The sequence below is a fragment of the Dryobates pubescens genome, chromosome 7 (genome assembly GCF_014839835.1).
Source record: "Dryobates pubescens isolate bDryPub1 chromosome 7, bDryPub1.pri, whole genome shotgun sequence".
Lineage (NCBI taxonomy): Eukaryota > Metazoa > Chordata > Aves > Piciformes > Picidae > Dryobates > Dryobates pubescens.
The window spans coordinates 6589480-6607492 of record NC_071618.1 but is presented as its reverse complement, the minus strand read 5'-3'; the positions used below and the strand labels follow the sequence as shown (position 1 = coordinate 6607492).

General features: G+C 42.0%; 1 protein-coding gene across 4 annotated transcripts in view; it reads right to left on the bottom strand.

Annotated features, from left to right (window-relative positions):
- The window catches only part of RASA3 (RAS p21 protein activator 3), a 148823-nt gene that overhangs the window by 99209 nt on the left and 31601 nt on the right, over positions 1–18013 (bottom strand). For all 4 annotated transcript variants that reach the window (XM_054162875.1, XM_054162877.1, XM_054162876.1 and 1 more), the window contains exon 2: positions 12376–12493. In XM_054162875.1, coding sequence (XP_054018850.1) covers positions 12376–12493 — 118 coding nt within the window. The remainder of the gene's footprint in view (positions 1–12375; positions 12494–18013) is intronic.

The following is an 18013-nucleotide window of genomic DNA, read 5'->3' as shown; positions in this document are numbered from 1 at the left end:
AAGGATTTAGTCCTATGAACTACCAGCATATATCAATGTCACTTATTCATTGCCAGGTCTACCATTTTAAACAGACTTTTCATTCCAATTCATTCATGCTTCAGTAGATCTAAATGATTAAATGCAACTTGAATCATACAGTCAAATACAGCAAACACTTCAGATGTAGCCTTGAATAGATCTAATTCCAAAAGGCTGAAAGACAGCAGGTTTTTATCTTCCTCTTTTAAACATATACTTCTTTAGTGTCCTGGCTAAGCACAAAAATGGGAGATAATTGTGCTGTAGCTTTAATCATTATCAGGCTTTTGATATTAGAAGATTAGATAACAGTAAGTTATTAATATTTCATGGCATTAACTTTAAATTTTTCAGCATTTTTTCAGGAAAGGTCACTTCCTTGACTTCTTTAAGGATATTTTACATCTGCTTCTATTTCTGCCTACCATAAAAAAACCACTCCCCTAGAATTGCCGTATTCCCTCAAGAGGTAGCTGACAATTCTCAAACACACAGGCACTGCAAATTAGCTAACCACTCTTGTGTTTGAGGGGAGTATGCCACATTAATTTCACGAAGTCCAGAGACATCATTCAGTATTCAGTAAGAACATTAAGTCACTATTCCACAAGCCCTGTGGAAGAACACATATCGGATAAACAATGAAGCCCAAGGCGTAACCACAAGTTAAACTTTCATCACTGAAACAGCTTCCCATTTCTTGAAATAAATTAATCCACCCGTAAATTATGGCAATCAACATAAGCCCCACTCAGTCATGCCTACTGCAAAGACAGGGAAGAAAATCTACCTGCCAGAAATGGCAGCTGACTTGACTATTCATCCCAACTGCCCCCTCCAGTTCAGCAATCTCTATTCTGTCCTCTACCTATTCTGCTCCAAGAGGTTTAATTTGGAATCAAGAATTTAGCAGCCACAACTGCAGCCATAAAGTACATGAATTCTTTGGTAGGTGCAGCTTCTACTAAACTGGGAACTATCCATCTGACTGCTCTAGCAGCCATGCCATGCTGGCAGTCCCAAGGGCCTCATTCTGTGCACATCACTTAGTATAAGTTTTCACGCACAGGCTTAACCCAAGGGGGCTACAAAAATGCATGAACATTGCCCAAATATCTAGGGCACTATACATGTAAAACATTTGCATTGTTCTGAGCCCAAATACTCTGTTCAGCCATAAAATTGTCTCTTCTGCTGGAAGAATACGACAGATGAACTTACTCACTAATGACCTGAGAATGAAATGATACTTAATGAACTGTGAATTATATACCAAATCCTCTACCATGAATATAAGGGAAGCTTCAGTATACTGGAAGTCTAAAGTCCATGTCAATGCAAGTGGGACTTACACTGGGCATACTTTAATTCAACTCAGCTGATTCTGGGGAAGGAGCAGGGAAGAGACAGCTGGAGCCTTTGGCAAGTCCCTTGCTAATGTTTGTCACTGACGGTGGTCAGGTGCAGAAGACAACTAAGACCACACCATAGCAAATCCAATACGAGACTCAGAAAAGAAAAGTAGACAACATAAAGTGTCTAGTCCAGTGCATTGTATCAGAAAGAGCCAGACTAACAAAAGAAATGCTATTAAGGCTAAATTATTAGCTATGCAGGGATGGCATCTGGTCGGTACTTTCAGGCACAAGGCTTACTAGCCTGAGCAGAGCCTGATGGCTGGTACTCTTCACAGGATGTGTTATTTGTGGCCTCTATCACCAGAAGAGAAGCCTCTGAGCTCTTGCATCTCTTGCAGATTCACTACCTCTTAGCACTTGGATAACACCCCTGAGGTGCACTGAGTTCTTAATATAATAAAGCAGATTTCCAATACAAGTGCACTCACTCAGCACTGGGTAATTAGCAAAGTTTTAACTGCAAGGATGCACATCAAGATACATCTGATATCCCCCTCCTCCAATCTTGTGTAGCTCTGCAGAAACATTATCTTCTTTATGAAAGAATCAAAAGTAACCACACAAACGCTTCCAGCTTCCACTTAAAGGCCTGCTTTTCCTCCATGTATCTCTTCAGAACAGTGCTTGCTTTGTCTCCCACCCAGACCTGAAGAGCAAGAGGTCGCAGCAGTCAAATCCTGTGATTTATTTCCCAAGCTAACTTATCTTGAGCATGAGCCCTAAGGCTCCAGAATGGTTTCTCCAAAAGAATAGCTACATCTCTCCATGTCCCTTCTCTTCCAAAAGCCAGATTTAGTCTGATGGGGCTTCAGTGAGTACTTTTATTTTGACATAGCAATTAATAAAAAGCAGCAAGCATCTGCCCACACAGCCCTCAGGAGTCTGACAAGATCCTCCAAAACAAACACTAGAACTCATCTGGCTAAAAACTCAGGAATCTTTGAGAACTAAGTGAATTTAGATTCAACTATCAGGTTTTGAGTTAAGCTTTACTTGTACATTAACCAACTCCAAACTCATGAGAAACTTTAGTCACTCAAAGAAGAGAAGAAATAATGAGGTCCTCCTCCCCATCCTTGCAGCATAGGCTACACATCAGTGTGGTCACAACAAAAGATCACAGATATGAACAGTGTTGTCATTATTTCAGTTTCTTCAGGACTTCAAACAAGTGACAGAATGTAACTGATGAAAGTAGGATCTTGCAAGGACAGAAACAGTGAAATTCTGCCCTAAATGCAATTCAACTCCTTCCAAGCCGAATATAAATACATTTTCAAACCCAGCTTCTTCAATAAAGACTACTAAGTTTAGGACAGCTTTATTAATGTCTTTAATTTTTATCACAGTGATGAAAAGAACAGCAGTGTAGGCATCAACTACTCTTAAGGTGTGCAATAGGCCTCATTCCCAAGTCACTGTATCTTGTTTTCCTGATGGGATTAGAAACTACAGAGAAAGACCTGTGCCAATTTTTAAATCCTTGCTCCAAATTTTCAGGCAGACAAGGGCCTGACTCTATAGCCTTCTACTCCACATACCCTCACCTTCACATCCCTTTCTTATCTCTTTTCCAGTACACCTTGCTACGCTCTCAATTTCTCCTCAGGACACTTTCCCTAGGATGCTTCTACAACTCTCATGAAAGAAGACAAACACACACAAAGAAGTCAAATTAAAGCATAACAAATAGCACAATCTTCAGGCATACTCTACCATCACCGTAAAACTGCTTGTTCTGAATGCTGACAGGAGCAGGAAATTCAGGAAATCAAAGCCAGAAAGTTCCCTCTAGGCATTGTTTCACTCACATTCAGCTATCCAGCTTAAAGCCCTTCCCATTTCAAGGTATCTATTTTTTAATCTCTTCTAGCGTGTGTTTTGGCAATGGATATTTTCAGGAACAAAAGAGGGAAGAAGAGAAAGAAATTACTGTGTAGATCAAGTGGAATGAAAGCAAATAAGGAAGAAAATCCTTGTTTCAAGCATGATGAATGGGAACTTCTTCCCCAGAAAATGTTCACAATTTTTCCACTCTTACATGTTTTACTGAACTCCAGAGGCAGATTTGCAACTTTAATTCTGTGATGTCAAATATCTACTTAAATCATCACAAATATTTACAGAGAAAGACTGCATGAAACAAACCTCAGTGTAGAAGCATTTATTTTGTTTCAGGCTGTGTTGCAAAGCCTCATGCTTGTTTCTCAATACTTAGGATTCGCTAAAGCAGTTTTGTTTTTGTTTTGGCACCAGTACTTCAGTGGATGAAGTGAAAGAGTTGCATGATGAATAATAATGAAACCCCTTAAACCAGAATTCTTTGTGTGGGGATTATTTTTTTTTTCCTCAAACTGCTTTTGTGATTGCAAGTAAGGACTATTAACATGCCACGGACAACTCCACATCCTCTGACTGTCTTAAAACGTTTAGAAATACTGGATTCATCCTGCTGCATGAACTGAAGACCAGAGTTCACATCACCATGTGAGTGGGAAGCAAAACCAGTCTGTACAAAGGAGTACACTTGTTTGTTTCTACTACTCAGCTTTTTCTGTTACTTGGGTAATATGATTTATACTATGCTTTGCAGTTCATGTAAAGGGAGTCAGGCAGAGAAGGTTTATTCAAAGCACACACAGCAAGCCAAATAAAATCTGAATGCACTTCAGTTGCCTGCTATACCGGCAAGCAAGACAGGCTCTGTAAGATTCAATGTTGGCAGATGTCATGGCAGTTTCCTTACAGAATTTATTAAAAATACCTAGTATTATATTTGAAGAACAGATTTGGCAGAGGACATGCAGCAGGAAGTACATGACAAAGAAAGCAACGTCTAAATCTGTACATAGCACTTATGCCCACTCTCAGAGTGCAGGCTGTAGTCTTCCAGATACTCACTGAGCCCAAGAAAATTACTCCTAATGTTGCTGGGCAGAGACACCCAGATGGGCAGTGCTGTGTTACAGCCCAAACCACCCCTACTACTCAGAGAAAAGATGAGCAATATGCATTTTCTCAATCCCATGCTCAGAAGAGGGAGACAGACACGTGCGCTATAGTTATCAGCCTCACTTGACAGTTGCTGGTTTGGCTCAATAAGGCTTACAGGGATTATGATAACGTTAAGCAGCAGCCATTTGGCCCATAGTCACCTCCCAAAATATTCTGTAAGATGTCACACACAAACAACAGAAGTCACATTACAGCTGCCTTTCCCCACCCCCCCCTTTTCGAATCACTCAAAGGAGCCTACAATACCACAATTGTTACTCACATGGTGGCTTTTCACATGGATAAACACTCTCATTCATAAACCCTGCCTTGGGTCTCAAGGCTCACTTCATTCTCCTCCTTCCATTAAGTCTTGCTTCCCTCCCCAGCACCCTTCTCTGCTGTATTAATTCCCTATGCAACCATGCAGCCCTCACCTTCAATGCATGACCAGGCTGGAGTTGTACCATACCCATCTTATACCTTTCCCCTCAAAGGCTGGAAGTGTTTTAGAATTGAAATCTATTGATATTAGGAATTCAAGCCTCAGATAGATGTAGTTAACTGTGGGCAGACAACACATTGAGAACTGATCTGAGAGCTTACAGGAGAGAAGTTGCAGAACATGCTAAAGCATACAGCTCAAAGCTAAGATTAATTTAAGGTCTATGGGCTGGGGAAAGCTGTATCAAGAAGGTGAGCTGGCAACATCAGAATATGTAAGCAGCTAATGGAACTAAGATATAACCGCTAATTTTGGCAATGTTCCAATTAAGAGAAACAACTTTATGATTCAAATTTGAGAAGTGGCCTGCATCCAAGATGTTATCAGAACATGAAAAGTTTAACTATACAGCCATGAACTCCAAACACAGGAAAATAAAAGGTTTAAGCAACCCTAGAACTAAAAAGTAACAACATTAAATATGGCAGTAGAATTACTTAAAAGAAAGTTCTGAGGACTACTGCTTGAATTTGTTACCTGATTTAACACTAAAATAAAGATACAGCAACCTCTTGTTGGAAGAGAACACAGCCTTAACTATGAATTTACAACACATTTCACTATATATTCACAAGCACACTAGACTTGCAGTTCTTACTGTTACCTTCACTGGAGTCCAGGAAAAAAAAGACTGGGGGTGGGGAAAGTGCCTCTGGCTTCATCTGCTGTTTCATTCAGGCTTTGATCACTATGTTTAGCATGTGAAAAATTCCTTAGTGAAACAGTGGAGAACTAAATAATCACAGACTCAGGACACTTGGCTCATCTCTCTAAAGCACACACTATCAGCCACTGGCTTCTTAATGTACAACAGTTTTTGCCTTTATTCATATCCTTGAAACAAATTTAGAGATGGCACATTCCTTCCATTCTTCACCTATGATTTGAGAAGCTGCCTCAATTTCCTGTTGCAGCTGACACTGCCCTTTAAGTGAACGGAAACACTGGATGCAAACAGCAAAGCCAAAAGTCAGTCTTAACACCAACAAGCCAAGAGAGTTTGTTCTCAGGGAAGATCTGTAGCTATGAACAAGTCCTGAATGGTAGAGCCTGAAGTTTGAAGGTACTCAAAGGGGAAGCTAAGTAGTTGGTTCAGCAAAGGAAATAAATAAGCAAAACTTTTGTTGGGCTGTCTACTTGTAGCTCAGAACTAAAGAGAAGTTGTAGATCTGTGCATTTAAAATAAATAAATAAATGTTTAAAAACAAAATATGAGGCTGATTCTCACATGTTCCTTAGGAAAAAAATTGGCCAAGCCCCTTCACATACATCTCAGCTAGGTTATATGGAAGGGACAGAATTCTGCTCAGTGCCTTTGTGGATGACAGCAATATCAATATTGAACAACAAGTACAAAACAGAGGAGAGTATTAAAGCCTAGCTATAACTGACCTCTCCCTCGTATCTTATGACTTGCATGTGACCTTCTTTGAATTTACTAAAAGCTTGTGCCAAGAAGTTTATGAAAACAGTGTTGCTTGAAGCATTGAAGGTTCTCTTTCTGGGAACCTGGAGATCTTGCTCTAACCAATACACATTCACTGTGCTTGTTCAAAGATCCCCAGAGAAATCTGGGGACTCTGAACCACCCCATATAAACAGTATTTCTGCATTGCTCTGTGGTTTCTTAGAAAGGCCTGCCCATGTTGCAACCCTTGACTTGTTTTAGTCAGACAAGTTATCCTCAATAGCAGCCCTCAGATCTTCCAGGACAGGCAGCAGTCCTATCATCCAGTTTAACAGAAACCAACAGAGGCTGGATGGCAAGAACAAGTTCCTGATTGTAATTTACAAGTCCAACCTGACTCTGAATGGAGGAATTTAAGTTCACCCTGTTAGCTACACCCAGTTTTTGAGATGCCCTATCTAAGTTTGCATCAGGCTCAGAAAGATTCTCTTCAGAGCACTGGTAAGGGCACCAGCCTAGGCAATGGGATGTGCTGGTTCAGTTCTTAAAAGTTCTGAATGATTCATGCTTTGTTGACTTATGAGGTTACTGCTCTCAGCCATCGTCTCATGCCTCTGCTCTGTTGCAGAAGATTAGGACAGAGCTCCAGAAGACAACTTCTTACACTGGCCCAGTATAAAAACACAGAAGATTGTGAGTCAATCTGAAGGCTCTGCCACAGATATCCCAAGCAAGCCAGAACTGGACATCCATCCATGTCCTTCTGGGAAGGGGGGATAACTGCTTTCTTTCTCTCACTTGCCACTTCTATTTAAGCTTTACATCAGGAGAAGGACTGGCAAGGCAATATATAGACTTCTGCAGTGCTTAGTAGAAGCTTAATGAAGCTCAATTGAGTAAAAAAATGAAAATAAAAATCAAGCAGGCACTTATTCAATTCCCAAGTACACAAGACAGTGTTTCAGTATGACTTCAATTATAAGCCTTTTCATGCAGATAAAGAGTTATTTTATGCAGATATTCTATTAAAAATAGGCTTCTCCAGTCAAATCTGAGTGAGAAGACATTGTTCTGGAGTCAGAAGTGCTAAGGCTGCACTTGAAAAATCTTTCAATCCAGACATTCACACAAACCATCTTTTTCACAGATGACATGAAAATTGTTTTCTGAGCTTACTGGAAGATAGAAGAGTTACCAGTACGAGTGTCAATACAGGCAGTTCTTAAAGCTTGCTTTAGGCTGTGTCACTCACTCCAGTGCCAGCCAAGCAGATTGTCAGGCAGGATTCAAGCATTTTAGTCATGCATTGGCCCAGCTTCACATCCACGCTCTCACCCAACATCATGTATCCCAGCAATGATACCTCAGGAAAAGGGACCAAACACATACTCCATTACAGAAGCATCACACATGAAAGCAGGTGTTTCTCTGCTGCACAAAAATTACATGGGCCTTAGGGCACATAAGTCTCGCCTGCCCAATAATTCAGTTACTCAGGGGGTTAAATCAATTTACAAACAAGCATAAAAGAATGCAACAGTATGGCTAGCTCCTCAGCTACGTGCTCATCTCAGAGTCTTACAAAAGCATAATAGGTCTGAAATAAGTCGAAAAACGTCTTCCTCTGGAAGCCTGTGCACTTGTTTTAATAGATGTAAACACAGTCACAGAAGATTAAGCAGCTGTCTGAGTGTGCCTCACTAAAGAGCAACTACATTCACAGACTGGGACGACACCCCAGTTTTACTATTCTAATGTTTGGTGCTTTTTTTTCTGCTTTTCTTTTATGCAACGGGGAAAAATAAGGTCAGAAGAACACTGTGTGAATAAATGTAAATCATGTTGATAACAGTATCTATATAAGTGGATATTCAGGGACTGCAAAGAAGCAAGTGTTTTCAAAAATAATACTTGCAGATAGAGGCTCACAGAAGGTGGCAGACTACCACTGCAGACAGGAATTCTCTGCGAGAAGAAACAAAGACTGAGGAGATCACATTTAGTCAACCCTTAGATCCAAGAAAATAGGACTGTAAAAGAGATCCTAAGTGATTATCTGGTCCACCACTGTTCCAAGGCAGGAAGATCCTCATATATTGGTTAGGACTTTGCAGAGCGACCTCAACAGGCTGGGCAGATGGGCAGAATCCAACGGCATGAGGTTTAACACATCCAAGTGCCGGGTTCTGCACATTGGCCACAACAACCCCATGCAGAGCTACAGGCTGGGGTCAGAGTGGCTGGAGAGCAGCCAGGCAGAGATGGACCTGGGGGTGCTGGTTGATGGTAGGCTGAACATGAGCCTGCAGTGTGCCCAGACAGCCAGCAGGGCCAATGGCATCCTGGCCTGCATCAGAAACAGTGTGGCCAGCAGGAGCAGGGAGGTCATTCTGCCCCTGTACACTGCACTGGTTAGGCCACACCTCGAGTCCTGTGTCCAGTTCTGGGCCCCTCAGTTTAGGAAGGATGTTGACTTGCTGGAGTGTGTCCAGAGAAGGGCAACAAGGTTGGTGAGGGGTTTGTAAGACAAGCCTTATGAGGAGAGACTGAGGGAGCTGGGGCTGCTTAGCCTGGAGAAAAGCAGGCTCAGGGGTGACCTTATTGCTTTCTACAACTACCTGAAGGGAGGTTGTAGACAGGCAGAGGTTGGTCTCTTCTCCCAGGCAACCAGTACCAGAACAAGAGGACACAGCCTCAGGCTGCACCAGGGGAGGTTTAGACTGGAGGTTAGGAGGAAGTTTTACACAGAGAGAGTGATTGCCCATTGGAATGGGCTGCCTGGGGAGGTGGTGGAGTCACCATCACTGGAGGTGTTCAGGAGGAGACTTGATAGGGTGCTTGGTTGCATGGTTTAGTTGGTTGGGTGGTGTTGGATGATAGGTTGGACAGGATGATCTTGAGGGTCTCTTCCAACCTGGTTTATTCTATTCTATTCTATACAGAACCTATTAAAAGCCCTTAAGCAATAAACATGAAAAACAAAACAAAACACAAACCACAAATGAAGACAATAACTGAAACAAACAAACAAAACAACAACAACAAAAAACACCCAACACACCACACAAAAAAAACAAGCAATCTAATCTAGTGCTTCAGAATCTTTTAAAAAAAGTAAGATTTTTCTTCACAATAAACCTTAAACTGCAATGGGGAAGGAAATTTAGGTTAAGTCCATTATTACTTCCAATACCTGTACTGGACATACAGAACAATTCCCTCCCTCTCAGCTTTTGAAAGGATTGTTTGTGGGTTGCTTTTTTTGCTGTGGGGTTTTGTTGGTTTGGGTTTTTTTTTCTTGTTTGTGGCTTTTCTGTTGGGTTTTGGTTGGTTGGTTTGGGGTTTTTTTTTATATTTACACAGTTGTATCTATTCTCACCTCTCTTCTCCAGGCTAAAACAATTCCAATCTTTTAACCTTTCCTCATCAGTTATGGTTTTCAGAATACTCATCATTTTGTTGCTCTCCTCTGAAGTCACCTAAGCTAATGAAAAGAACTTAGCTCCACAGGAAACCAGAAGCCTTTCAGTTATGCACAGCCTCAGTGGACCTCTTCATCTTTATAATGGTACCTACAGATAAATGGATTTTTTCCCACTGAAGGAATTACACTTGTTGCGTACCCCCGCTACTAAGAGTTTATTTTTCTCAATAGAAAAATGCTTGGATTATTTCAAGGAAACCACATCAACTATTCTCATACTCCCACTCCCTACCTTTCACTTCCCTGCAAAGCACTCATGATCAGCCAGCAAAAAACCCCACTTCTAGAATTGCAACCAGAAGGGCCACAGCTGGTTGATCCAGGAATGACTTTAAATGAGTTGCAAAGTCACTTTCAGAGAAACAGCTGGGTCAGGCACACTTCATGTCAGCTATTGTGTGAAAAACACAGGAGAACCTACCCCCCCAAAAGAAAACCCACAACCCCACAACAAACCAAACCAAAACAGGCATACCGATGAGCCTTAGCTTTTTTCACCTTTTCTTTTTTAAGTATAGTACAGTACAAACAGGAAAGTGTTAGCACCACCATCATTCAAAAACAACTCTAATTGTGTTTAGCCAATCCAAATGCCTCAAGAAACTAAAGACTCTAACTGCCATTTCAAAATGCTCACTCTTTTCTCACTTTGCACCTCAAGAGTTATAAACTTGACTGTTCCTCACTACTACTTTGCCCCCAATTCCAGAAAAAAAAGGCCTTACTTGTCAGAGTACACATATGCCCAGCTTTGCTCCTTTTAATTTTTTATATTTGGGGATTTCCAGGATTTATATTTGTGGATGTGCCTCATACTTCTCATTCTGTTTCATTCTACATTTGTTTTCACAGTCCCACAGGAAGTGTCAAAGACGATCAAACAGGCATCTTATGTTTGAATCTCTCCTTTCAGTTGCAACATCGCAACAGGGAAAGGAAAAAAAAATTCCAGGGCAAAATTCTAAGCATAGGCAGATGCAAAATGGCGTGCAGTGCTTCCTCCTAAGCTGAGATCTAAAAGGCCTAGAGATGTTCAAAATACAGTATCACAGTATAACTAAGGTTGGAAGAGACCCCAAGGATCATCAAATCCAACCTGTCCCAACAGACCTCACGACTAGACCATGGCACCAAGTGCCACGTCCAATCTCCCCTTGAACAGCTCCAGGGACGGCGACTCCACCACCTCCCTGGGCAGCCCATTCCAATGACGAATGACTCGCTCAGTGAAGAACTTTCTCCTCACTTTCAATGTCCTTCTTAAACTGAGGGGCCCAGAACTGGACACAGTACTCAAGGTGTGGCCTAACCAATGCAGAGTACAGGGGCACAATGACCTCCCTGCTCCTGCTGGCCACACTATTCCTAATACAGGCCAGGATGCCATTGTCCCTCTTGGCCACCTGGGCACACTGCTGGCTCATGTTTAGGCGGGTGTCAATCAGCACCCCCAGGTCCCTCTCTGTTTGGCAGCTCTCCAGCCACTCTGACCCCAGCCTGTAGCTCTGCATGGGGTTGCCGTGGCCAAAGTGCAGCACCCGGCACTTGGACTTGTTAAATGCCATCCCATTAGACTCTGCCCATCTGTCCAGTCGGTCGAGGTCCCTCTGCAGAGCCTTTCCACCCTCTAACTGACCAACATCTGCTCCCAACTTGGTGTCATCTGCAAACTTGCTGATGACTGACTCAACCCCCTCATCCATATCATCAATGAAGATGTTAAAGAGGATGGGGCCCAGCACTGATCCCTGGGGGACGCCACTGGTGACTGGCTGCCAGCTGGATGTGGCACCATTCACCACCACTCTCTGGGCTCGGCCCTCCAGCCAGTTCCTAACCCAGCACAGAGTGCTGCTGTCCAAACCACGAGCTGACAGCTTAGCCAGCAGTTTACTGTGGGGGATGGTGTCAAAGGCCTTGCTGAAGTCCAGGTAGACCACATCCACAGGCCTCCCCACGTCCACCAGACGGGTCACCTGATCATAGAAGGAGATCAGGTTGGAGAGGCAGGACCTGCCCTTCCTAAATCCATGTTGGCTGGGCCTGAGCCCTTGGCCATCCTTCAGGTGTGCAGTTATTGCCACCAGGATAATCTGCTCCATCACTTTCCCTGGCACTGAGGTCAGGCTGACTGGCCTGGAGTTTCTGGGTTCCTCCATCTGTCCATTCTTGTGGATGGGGACCACATTGGCCAGTTTCCAGTCATCTGGGACCTCTCCAGTGAGCCAGGACTGGAGGAAAATGATGGAGAGCGGCTTGGCAGCTCATCTGCCAGCTCTCTCATATACATATATAAATAATAAAGAAAGAAAGGATTAATGGCTGTACGTTAAGAAAACAGTTAGTATGTCTTACCTTGGTGGAGACATTTTTCCATATATACAGGTAAGAATCATGACATTAACAGTTCTACCACCAGTGTTCTTAAAACTGGAAGAAGGATCATATTCAGCCTCCCTCATCCCTCCCAAAAACTATTTTTGGAGAATTAAACAAACATAGTAATCAGAAAATTAGAAGAGTTAACAGAATACATATTTGTTACCATAATGACTTCTCCACTATTTTGGTCCTGAAAACCTCCTCCTGGTCCAGGTTTACTGTACAGTAGCAATCCCTCATCTTGTTTGGCCCCGGATATGTAGGAAGATTCTTGGCTTCACCTAAAGACAAGAAAGATAAAAGCCCAGAAGGATTACATCTTAAAATGTTATTCACAAATTAGTCATCTGACAACTAATGCAGTCTCAGCAACATGGCTAACATGAAGCATTAAGTTATAGTATCACAGTATAACTAAGGTTGGAAGAGACCTCGAGGATCATCGAGTCCAACCTGTCTCCACAGACCTCATGACTAGACCATCATTCCTCTTGAACACCTCCAGGGATGGCGACTCCACCACCTCCCTGGGCAGCACATTCCAATGACGAACGACTCGCTCGGTGAAGAACTTTCTCCTCGCTTCGAGTCTAAACCTCCCCTGGCACAGCTTGAGACTGTGTCCCCTTGTTCTGGTGCTGGTTGCCTGGGAGAAGAGACCAACCCCTTCCTGGCTACAACCACCTTTCAGGTGGTTGTAGAGGGCAATGAGGTCACCCCTGAGCCTTCTCTTCTCCAGGCTAAACAACCCCAGCTCCCTCAGCCTCTCCTCATAGGGCTGTGCTCAAGGCCTCTCACCAGCCTTGTTGCCCTTCTCTGGACAGGTTCAAGTGTCTCGATGTCCTTCTTAAACTGAGGGGCCCAGAACTGGACACAGGACTCAAGGTGAGGCCTAACCAATGCAGAGTACAGGGGCACAATGACTTCCCTGCTCCTGCTGGCCACACTATTCCTAATGCAGGCCAGGATGCCATTGGCCTTCTTGGCCACCTGGGCACACTGCTGGCTCATGTTTAGGCAGCTGTCAATCAGTACCCCCAGGTCCCTCTCTGTTTGGCAGCTCAAAGTTGTATTTTTCTTCCCAAATGTGATGTGAAGTCTCTATTAAACTTAGAAGCAGTATTCCATTTCCAAGGCAGCAGAGTTCTGACAGTTGCCGAGTTCAGTACTCAGCTGTGGCCAGCAACAACTTGTTTGCAACAGTTTGTTGCTGGCCAATTTATTTGGAGGTACTTGAGTACAGACTGCTTCCTTCCAAATATGTGTTTAAGTTTTGGTCAGCCCTACCATAAGGTAGCATGAACATAAGACAACATGCAAATAAAGGTTTCCAATACAGCCTACTGATTTCACCCTAAAGGCATTACCAGAACACAGTAAATGTGGACTGACCCCCAGCTTCACCACTCCACAGAGGAGGAGATGGAAAACAGTGACTTCAGTTACAGCCAACAGCCTTACTCCACAAGATGGACTTCAAAGCACTTTGATGAGGTAATTAGCTCTTATGAGGCTGCCTAAGGACCTTGCACAAAGGCACTATGCATATCATGAATATTCTTCATAATTACACGGTGACAAGAAACACATATGTATCCCATATTTTAAAAGAGAAAGAAAGAAAGGAAGGAAGGAAGGAAGAAAGAGAGAGACACAGGATCAAGGAACTAAAGGTAACCAAGTTAGTACAAAACAAGAATAAAACCACTAACAACCAAAGCTGAGCATTAAATTTCCTTCTCAGACTGGTAACATCAAAACATTCAGACAGTAATCAGTGTATTGCTCCTCATAGCTTTGCTAAAGTACCTTAGCACCATGTGGATGCCTGATTTAATTCTAAAGGCAAAACCAAGAACTGTCAAAGAATGAGTAGTGCAAGTCTTACAATGTGTGAGGTCTTATTTACCTTCACTTGCAGTACTCAGAGGTTATTAGCACATACCATTCGAACTAGATCATCCTCTCCTGGTATAAACGTTAGGAGTAAAAATAAAAAATGAAAATGCATAGACCAAGGGAACACAGGCTTGTTTGCCAGTAAAGAAAGGAGCTCTAAATGACACTAACAAATATAACTTTTTATTGGGTGTTTGCAGCTCAGCTGAAGTGCATTTTACTAGACACATGATTTCCCAGTCTCCAGCTCCCAAATAGCTTTATATTATTAGCAGAATCATCTTGCTGCTTTAAACCCTACCTTCAGTAAGACAAACTTTTTCCTTTCTGCAGACCTGTTCAACAGCACTCAGATGCATGTGCATGTAAATTCTGAAGAACCACGGGTAGGAAAAGTTAAGCCAACCTGCATCTTTAGCTTTAAATAAAGTATAAAGTGACACGCAGAACTCCATGTCTGCTTGTCTGTTCCTGACAAACAGTTTGCACAGTTTTGCTAACAGACTCATGACATGCCATTAGAAATGCCACACATCCACTCTTCTTACAAACAGCCTGTATATGGCTATCATACAGGTGTGTTTTCTAAAGCTAATCATAGAACATTTGAAGAGGCAGTGAAAAAGGACATGATACAGAGAGTAATGTCTCACTTAAGGGTTCTCCTAAATAAGTTTGCTCTCTCAAGTCAGCTGATGCAACTTGATAGCATTCTTCCAACTTCCTTCAGAGTTGTGAGACACTGTATAAAAAAAAACCAAAGCCACCTCTTCTGTAACTCAAAGGTGCAACTGGAACATCTGTTGGCACGCCCAATGTGGCTTTAAACTAAACTGTTAGCAATAGTTTAACTGTGGCAAAAATATACTGGATTGCTCAGCCTGCACTGAAGTCTATTCTGCCATAGAAAAACTTTCAACTTTTACTCATTAGTCTACATTCAGCCAAGTTACAAATCAAATGTAGTAGCCTCACATTAACTGAGTCTCTGTCTCCTCTCCACAGATCCTAAGCATCCAAATTTCTCTTATGTATTCCCACATTAAAGTCACATGAAAACAGCCTCTTTTCTGGATGACCGGGTAAAGTTCCCCAGAGGGAGCAAGTGTGTATGTCAACAGGAAGAGCTTCAATAGCAGAACGATAAGGAAGTCTTCCTCTGGGGCTGGCACAATATTCTCACGGTTCTACCAAGGGAATAGGAAAAGAAAATTCAAGCTCAAGGTTAAACCAAAAAACAATATGGAGTTTCCCTGTTTCTGCACTATTCTACTTCAATATGAATGCACACACACAAAACCAACTCTCCACTTTGTGATCTTGATTTCCAGTTTTCTGACATGCACAATATCCACTTAAGTTAATACTTGGTCATGTCAGAAGGCTCCATAAGAACTGTAGTTGCAAAAACCATTTCTCCTCTTTGTTAAAAGACTAACAGTAGAAAAGCCCACAATGCTGAAACCTAGATGCAATGCAAAAGACACCACCATTCAGCATCACTAGAGCAATTACTACCTGCACAGTCTGTACAGAAAATCATAGCTCACAACCACCAAAATATTAGAAAGTGGGGCAGAGGGATGATAGAGGGAGAAGATGTTTTACAGTAATTTCTTTCTTCAAATGGGTAAAAGGTCCTGAAAAATCTCTGAGACTAGAACAAGGGACTAATTGACCAACACAATATATTAATCATGCGACTGACTTAAGTAGAAGCTTACAACAACAAAAAAAAAAACCCACCACAAAACCCAACCAAAACCCCCAAACAGCTTCTTCCCAATGCTAGAAAGAGCCAATGGCTGTTCAGGTTCCTCCATCACTGAGGAGCTGAGAAAAGAAAAATCTGTCAGGCTTTCTAGCATAGCTAAAGACTCAGCTCTCTAGTCAGACATTTTATGTCAACAAGTACGCTCTGTTATAGCTTCAGTCGCTCTTTAGCTTCCTCCAAGACAAAAATGTACCCTCTGTGGCACCATTTTACGATCTACAATGTAGCTGAACAATTTGCTCACTATTTTTGTGGACCTGCTACTACTGAAATGAAAACAAAAAAAACAAAGCCCAGAATACTTGATATAGTCATGGACCATTTATATATTCTCAACAATCAGAGATGACGAGATGATTTCACCTGGGAAAGAATTTCATCATTCACTGCCTCTTCTATGTATATCAAAGAGGTATCTTCATCAAAGAGGCAGCTCTGTGTTTCTTTCCCCTCCCCTTCATATTTGTGAAGTACCTGATTGCTAGAGAATTTTGGGAGACTTTGCAGGAAAATGGTCAATACACTCACCTTTAAAAACTTCAGTTTTCCACTAAGAAGAAACAGAATGTTTCTTAAGATGCCTAAGACCCTGACAATTCAATATACACAAGCACAAGGCTTTCATTTGGAGTCACAGTAGCAAAATAATCAGTTTGAGTTTGCAACAGCTTTTCTCTCTATTCCTGTACTTCTAATACACAAGTCCTAATTTAGCTGTGTGATGCACTCAACTTAGCCCTAAGTATTTAAACATAGCAAAGCTGATGTCTGCCATGGAAAAGTTGTCATTAGGTATTTTGGTCAAGTCTTCAAAACCAAACTATACAATTCTCAATAGCTCACCGGCTTGCTATCTTCTCTCCACAAAGACTGAGTTACTACAGTTTAAAAATGGACTGCCATGGCAGCACAGATAGCTTAACTTCAGATAGGCACATGGAAGGCAAGTAGCTGGAAAAAGAGGAAGGACAAACTCAAAACCATATTCTTCTTCCTTGTTCCTTCCAATTTTATACATTTCTGCCTGTTAAGACATAGGCAACAAAAGAGAAGCATGAAAAACGGTCTCTCTTGCCTACACAGCAAAGAACAGCATTACTTAGATGCTTGGGAGAACAAGAAAAACTTTAAAGGTGTTTCTAGGAATACACAAATGCATGCACAGGCATACATTTCCTTAAGGTCATTCCATCTTAAAATTGTTTGAAAAGTAGCATTTTTAATTGAATTTTGATACTTGGCATTATGTCATCTTTGCTTCTGACATATTTCCCTAGGTGCAACTTTCTGAAAAGCAGGGAATGCACAACAGCCAGACATTATTTCTACTTTTTGGAACAAAATTTGTTGCTCCTGTGTTTCTAAGTAATAGGTCACCAGCACATACAGCTTTAAGGTAGAACACAGCAAGTTCCACCTCAACATGAGGAGACACTTCTCTACTGTGAAGGTGACCAAGCACTGGAACAAGCCGCCCAGAGAGGCTGTAGAGTCTCCTTCTCTGGAGACTTTCAAAACCGATCTGGACATGTTCCTCTGTGCCCTACTCTAGGTGATCCCACTTCAGCAGGGCAGTTGGACACGATGATCTGTGGAGGTCCCTTCCAAACCCTAACATTCTGTTGATTTCTGCTAACTTGTGTGCGTTAAGGAAAACATTTGTCATGTGTCAACAAATTTAGCTTGCTGCCTTATATCAGCAACAGACTTGATTTCATCAAGACAGTATGGAGAATAATTTCCCAAACTACTTCAGAAAGCAAGTGAACAAAAACCTACTTCTAAGAAACAAACCAAATAAGAGCTCCTGAGCTTCTAATGCTGCAGTGTTTTGACTTCAGGGCGCATGCTGAGACTGCAGTACAGAAACAAAATACCTAAAGTCTGAAAAGGGCAACATATCCAGACCAACAACAATCCACTTCTTTTCCTGCTATATTCAGGAAAATATTCTCCGAAGAAGCTCATAGGCACGCATGTCAAGAACAAAAACAGAGCAGCGATGTATGTCAAGAATGAAAAGCTTCTCCTGTTCTCCTTTAAGCTCTCTAGACCAATACAGATGCTGGAAGCTGAAAAAAACAACAACTTATCTCAAGCATTCCTTTCAAGTTGTGTTTTTTTTTCT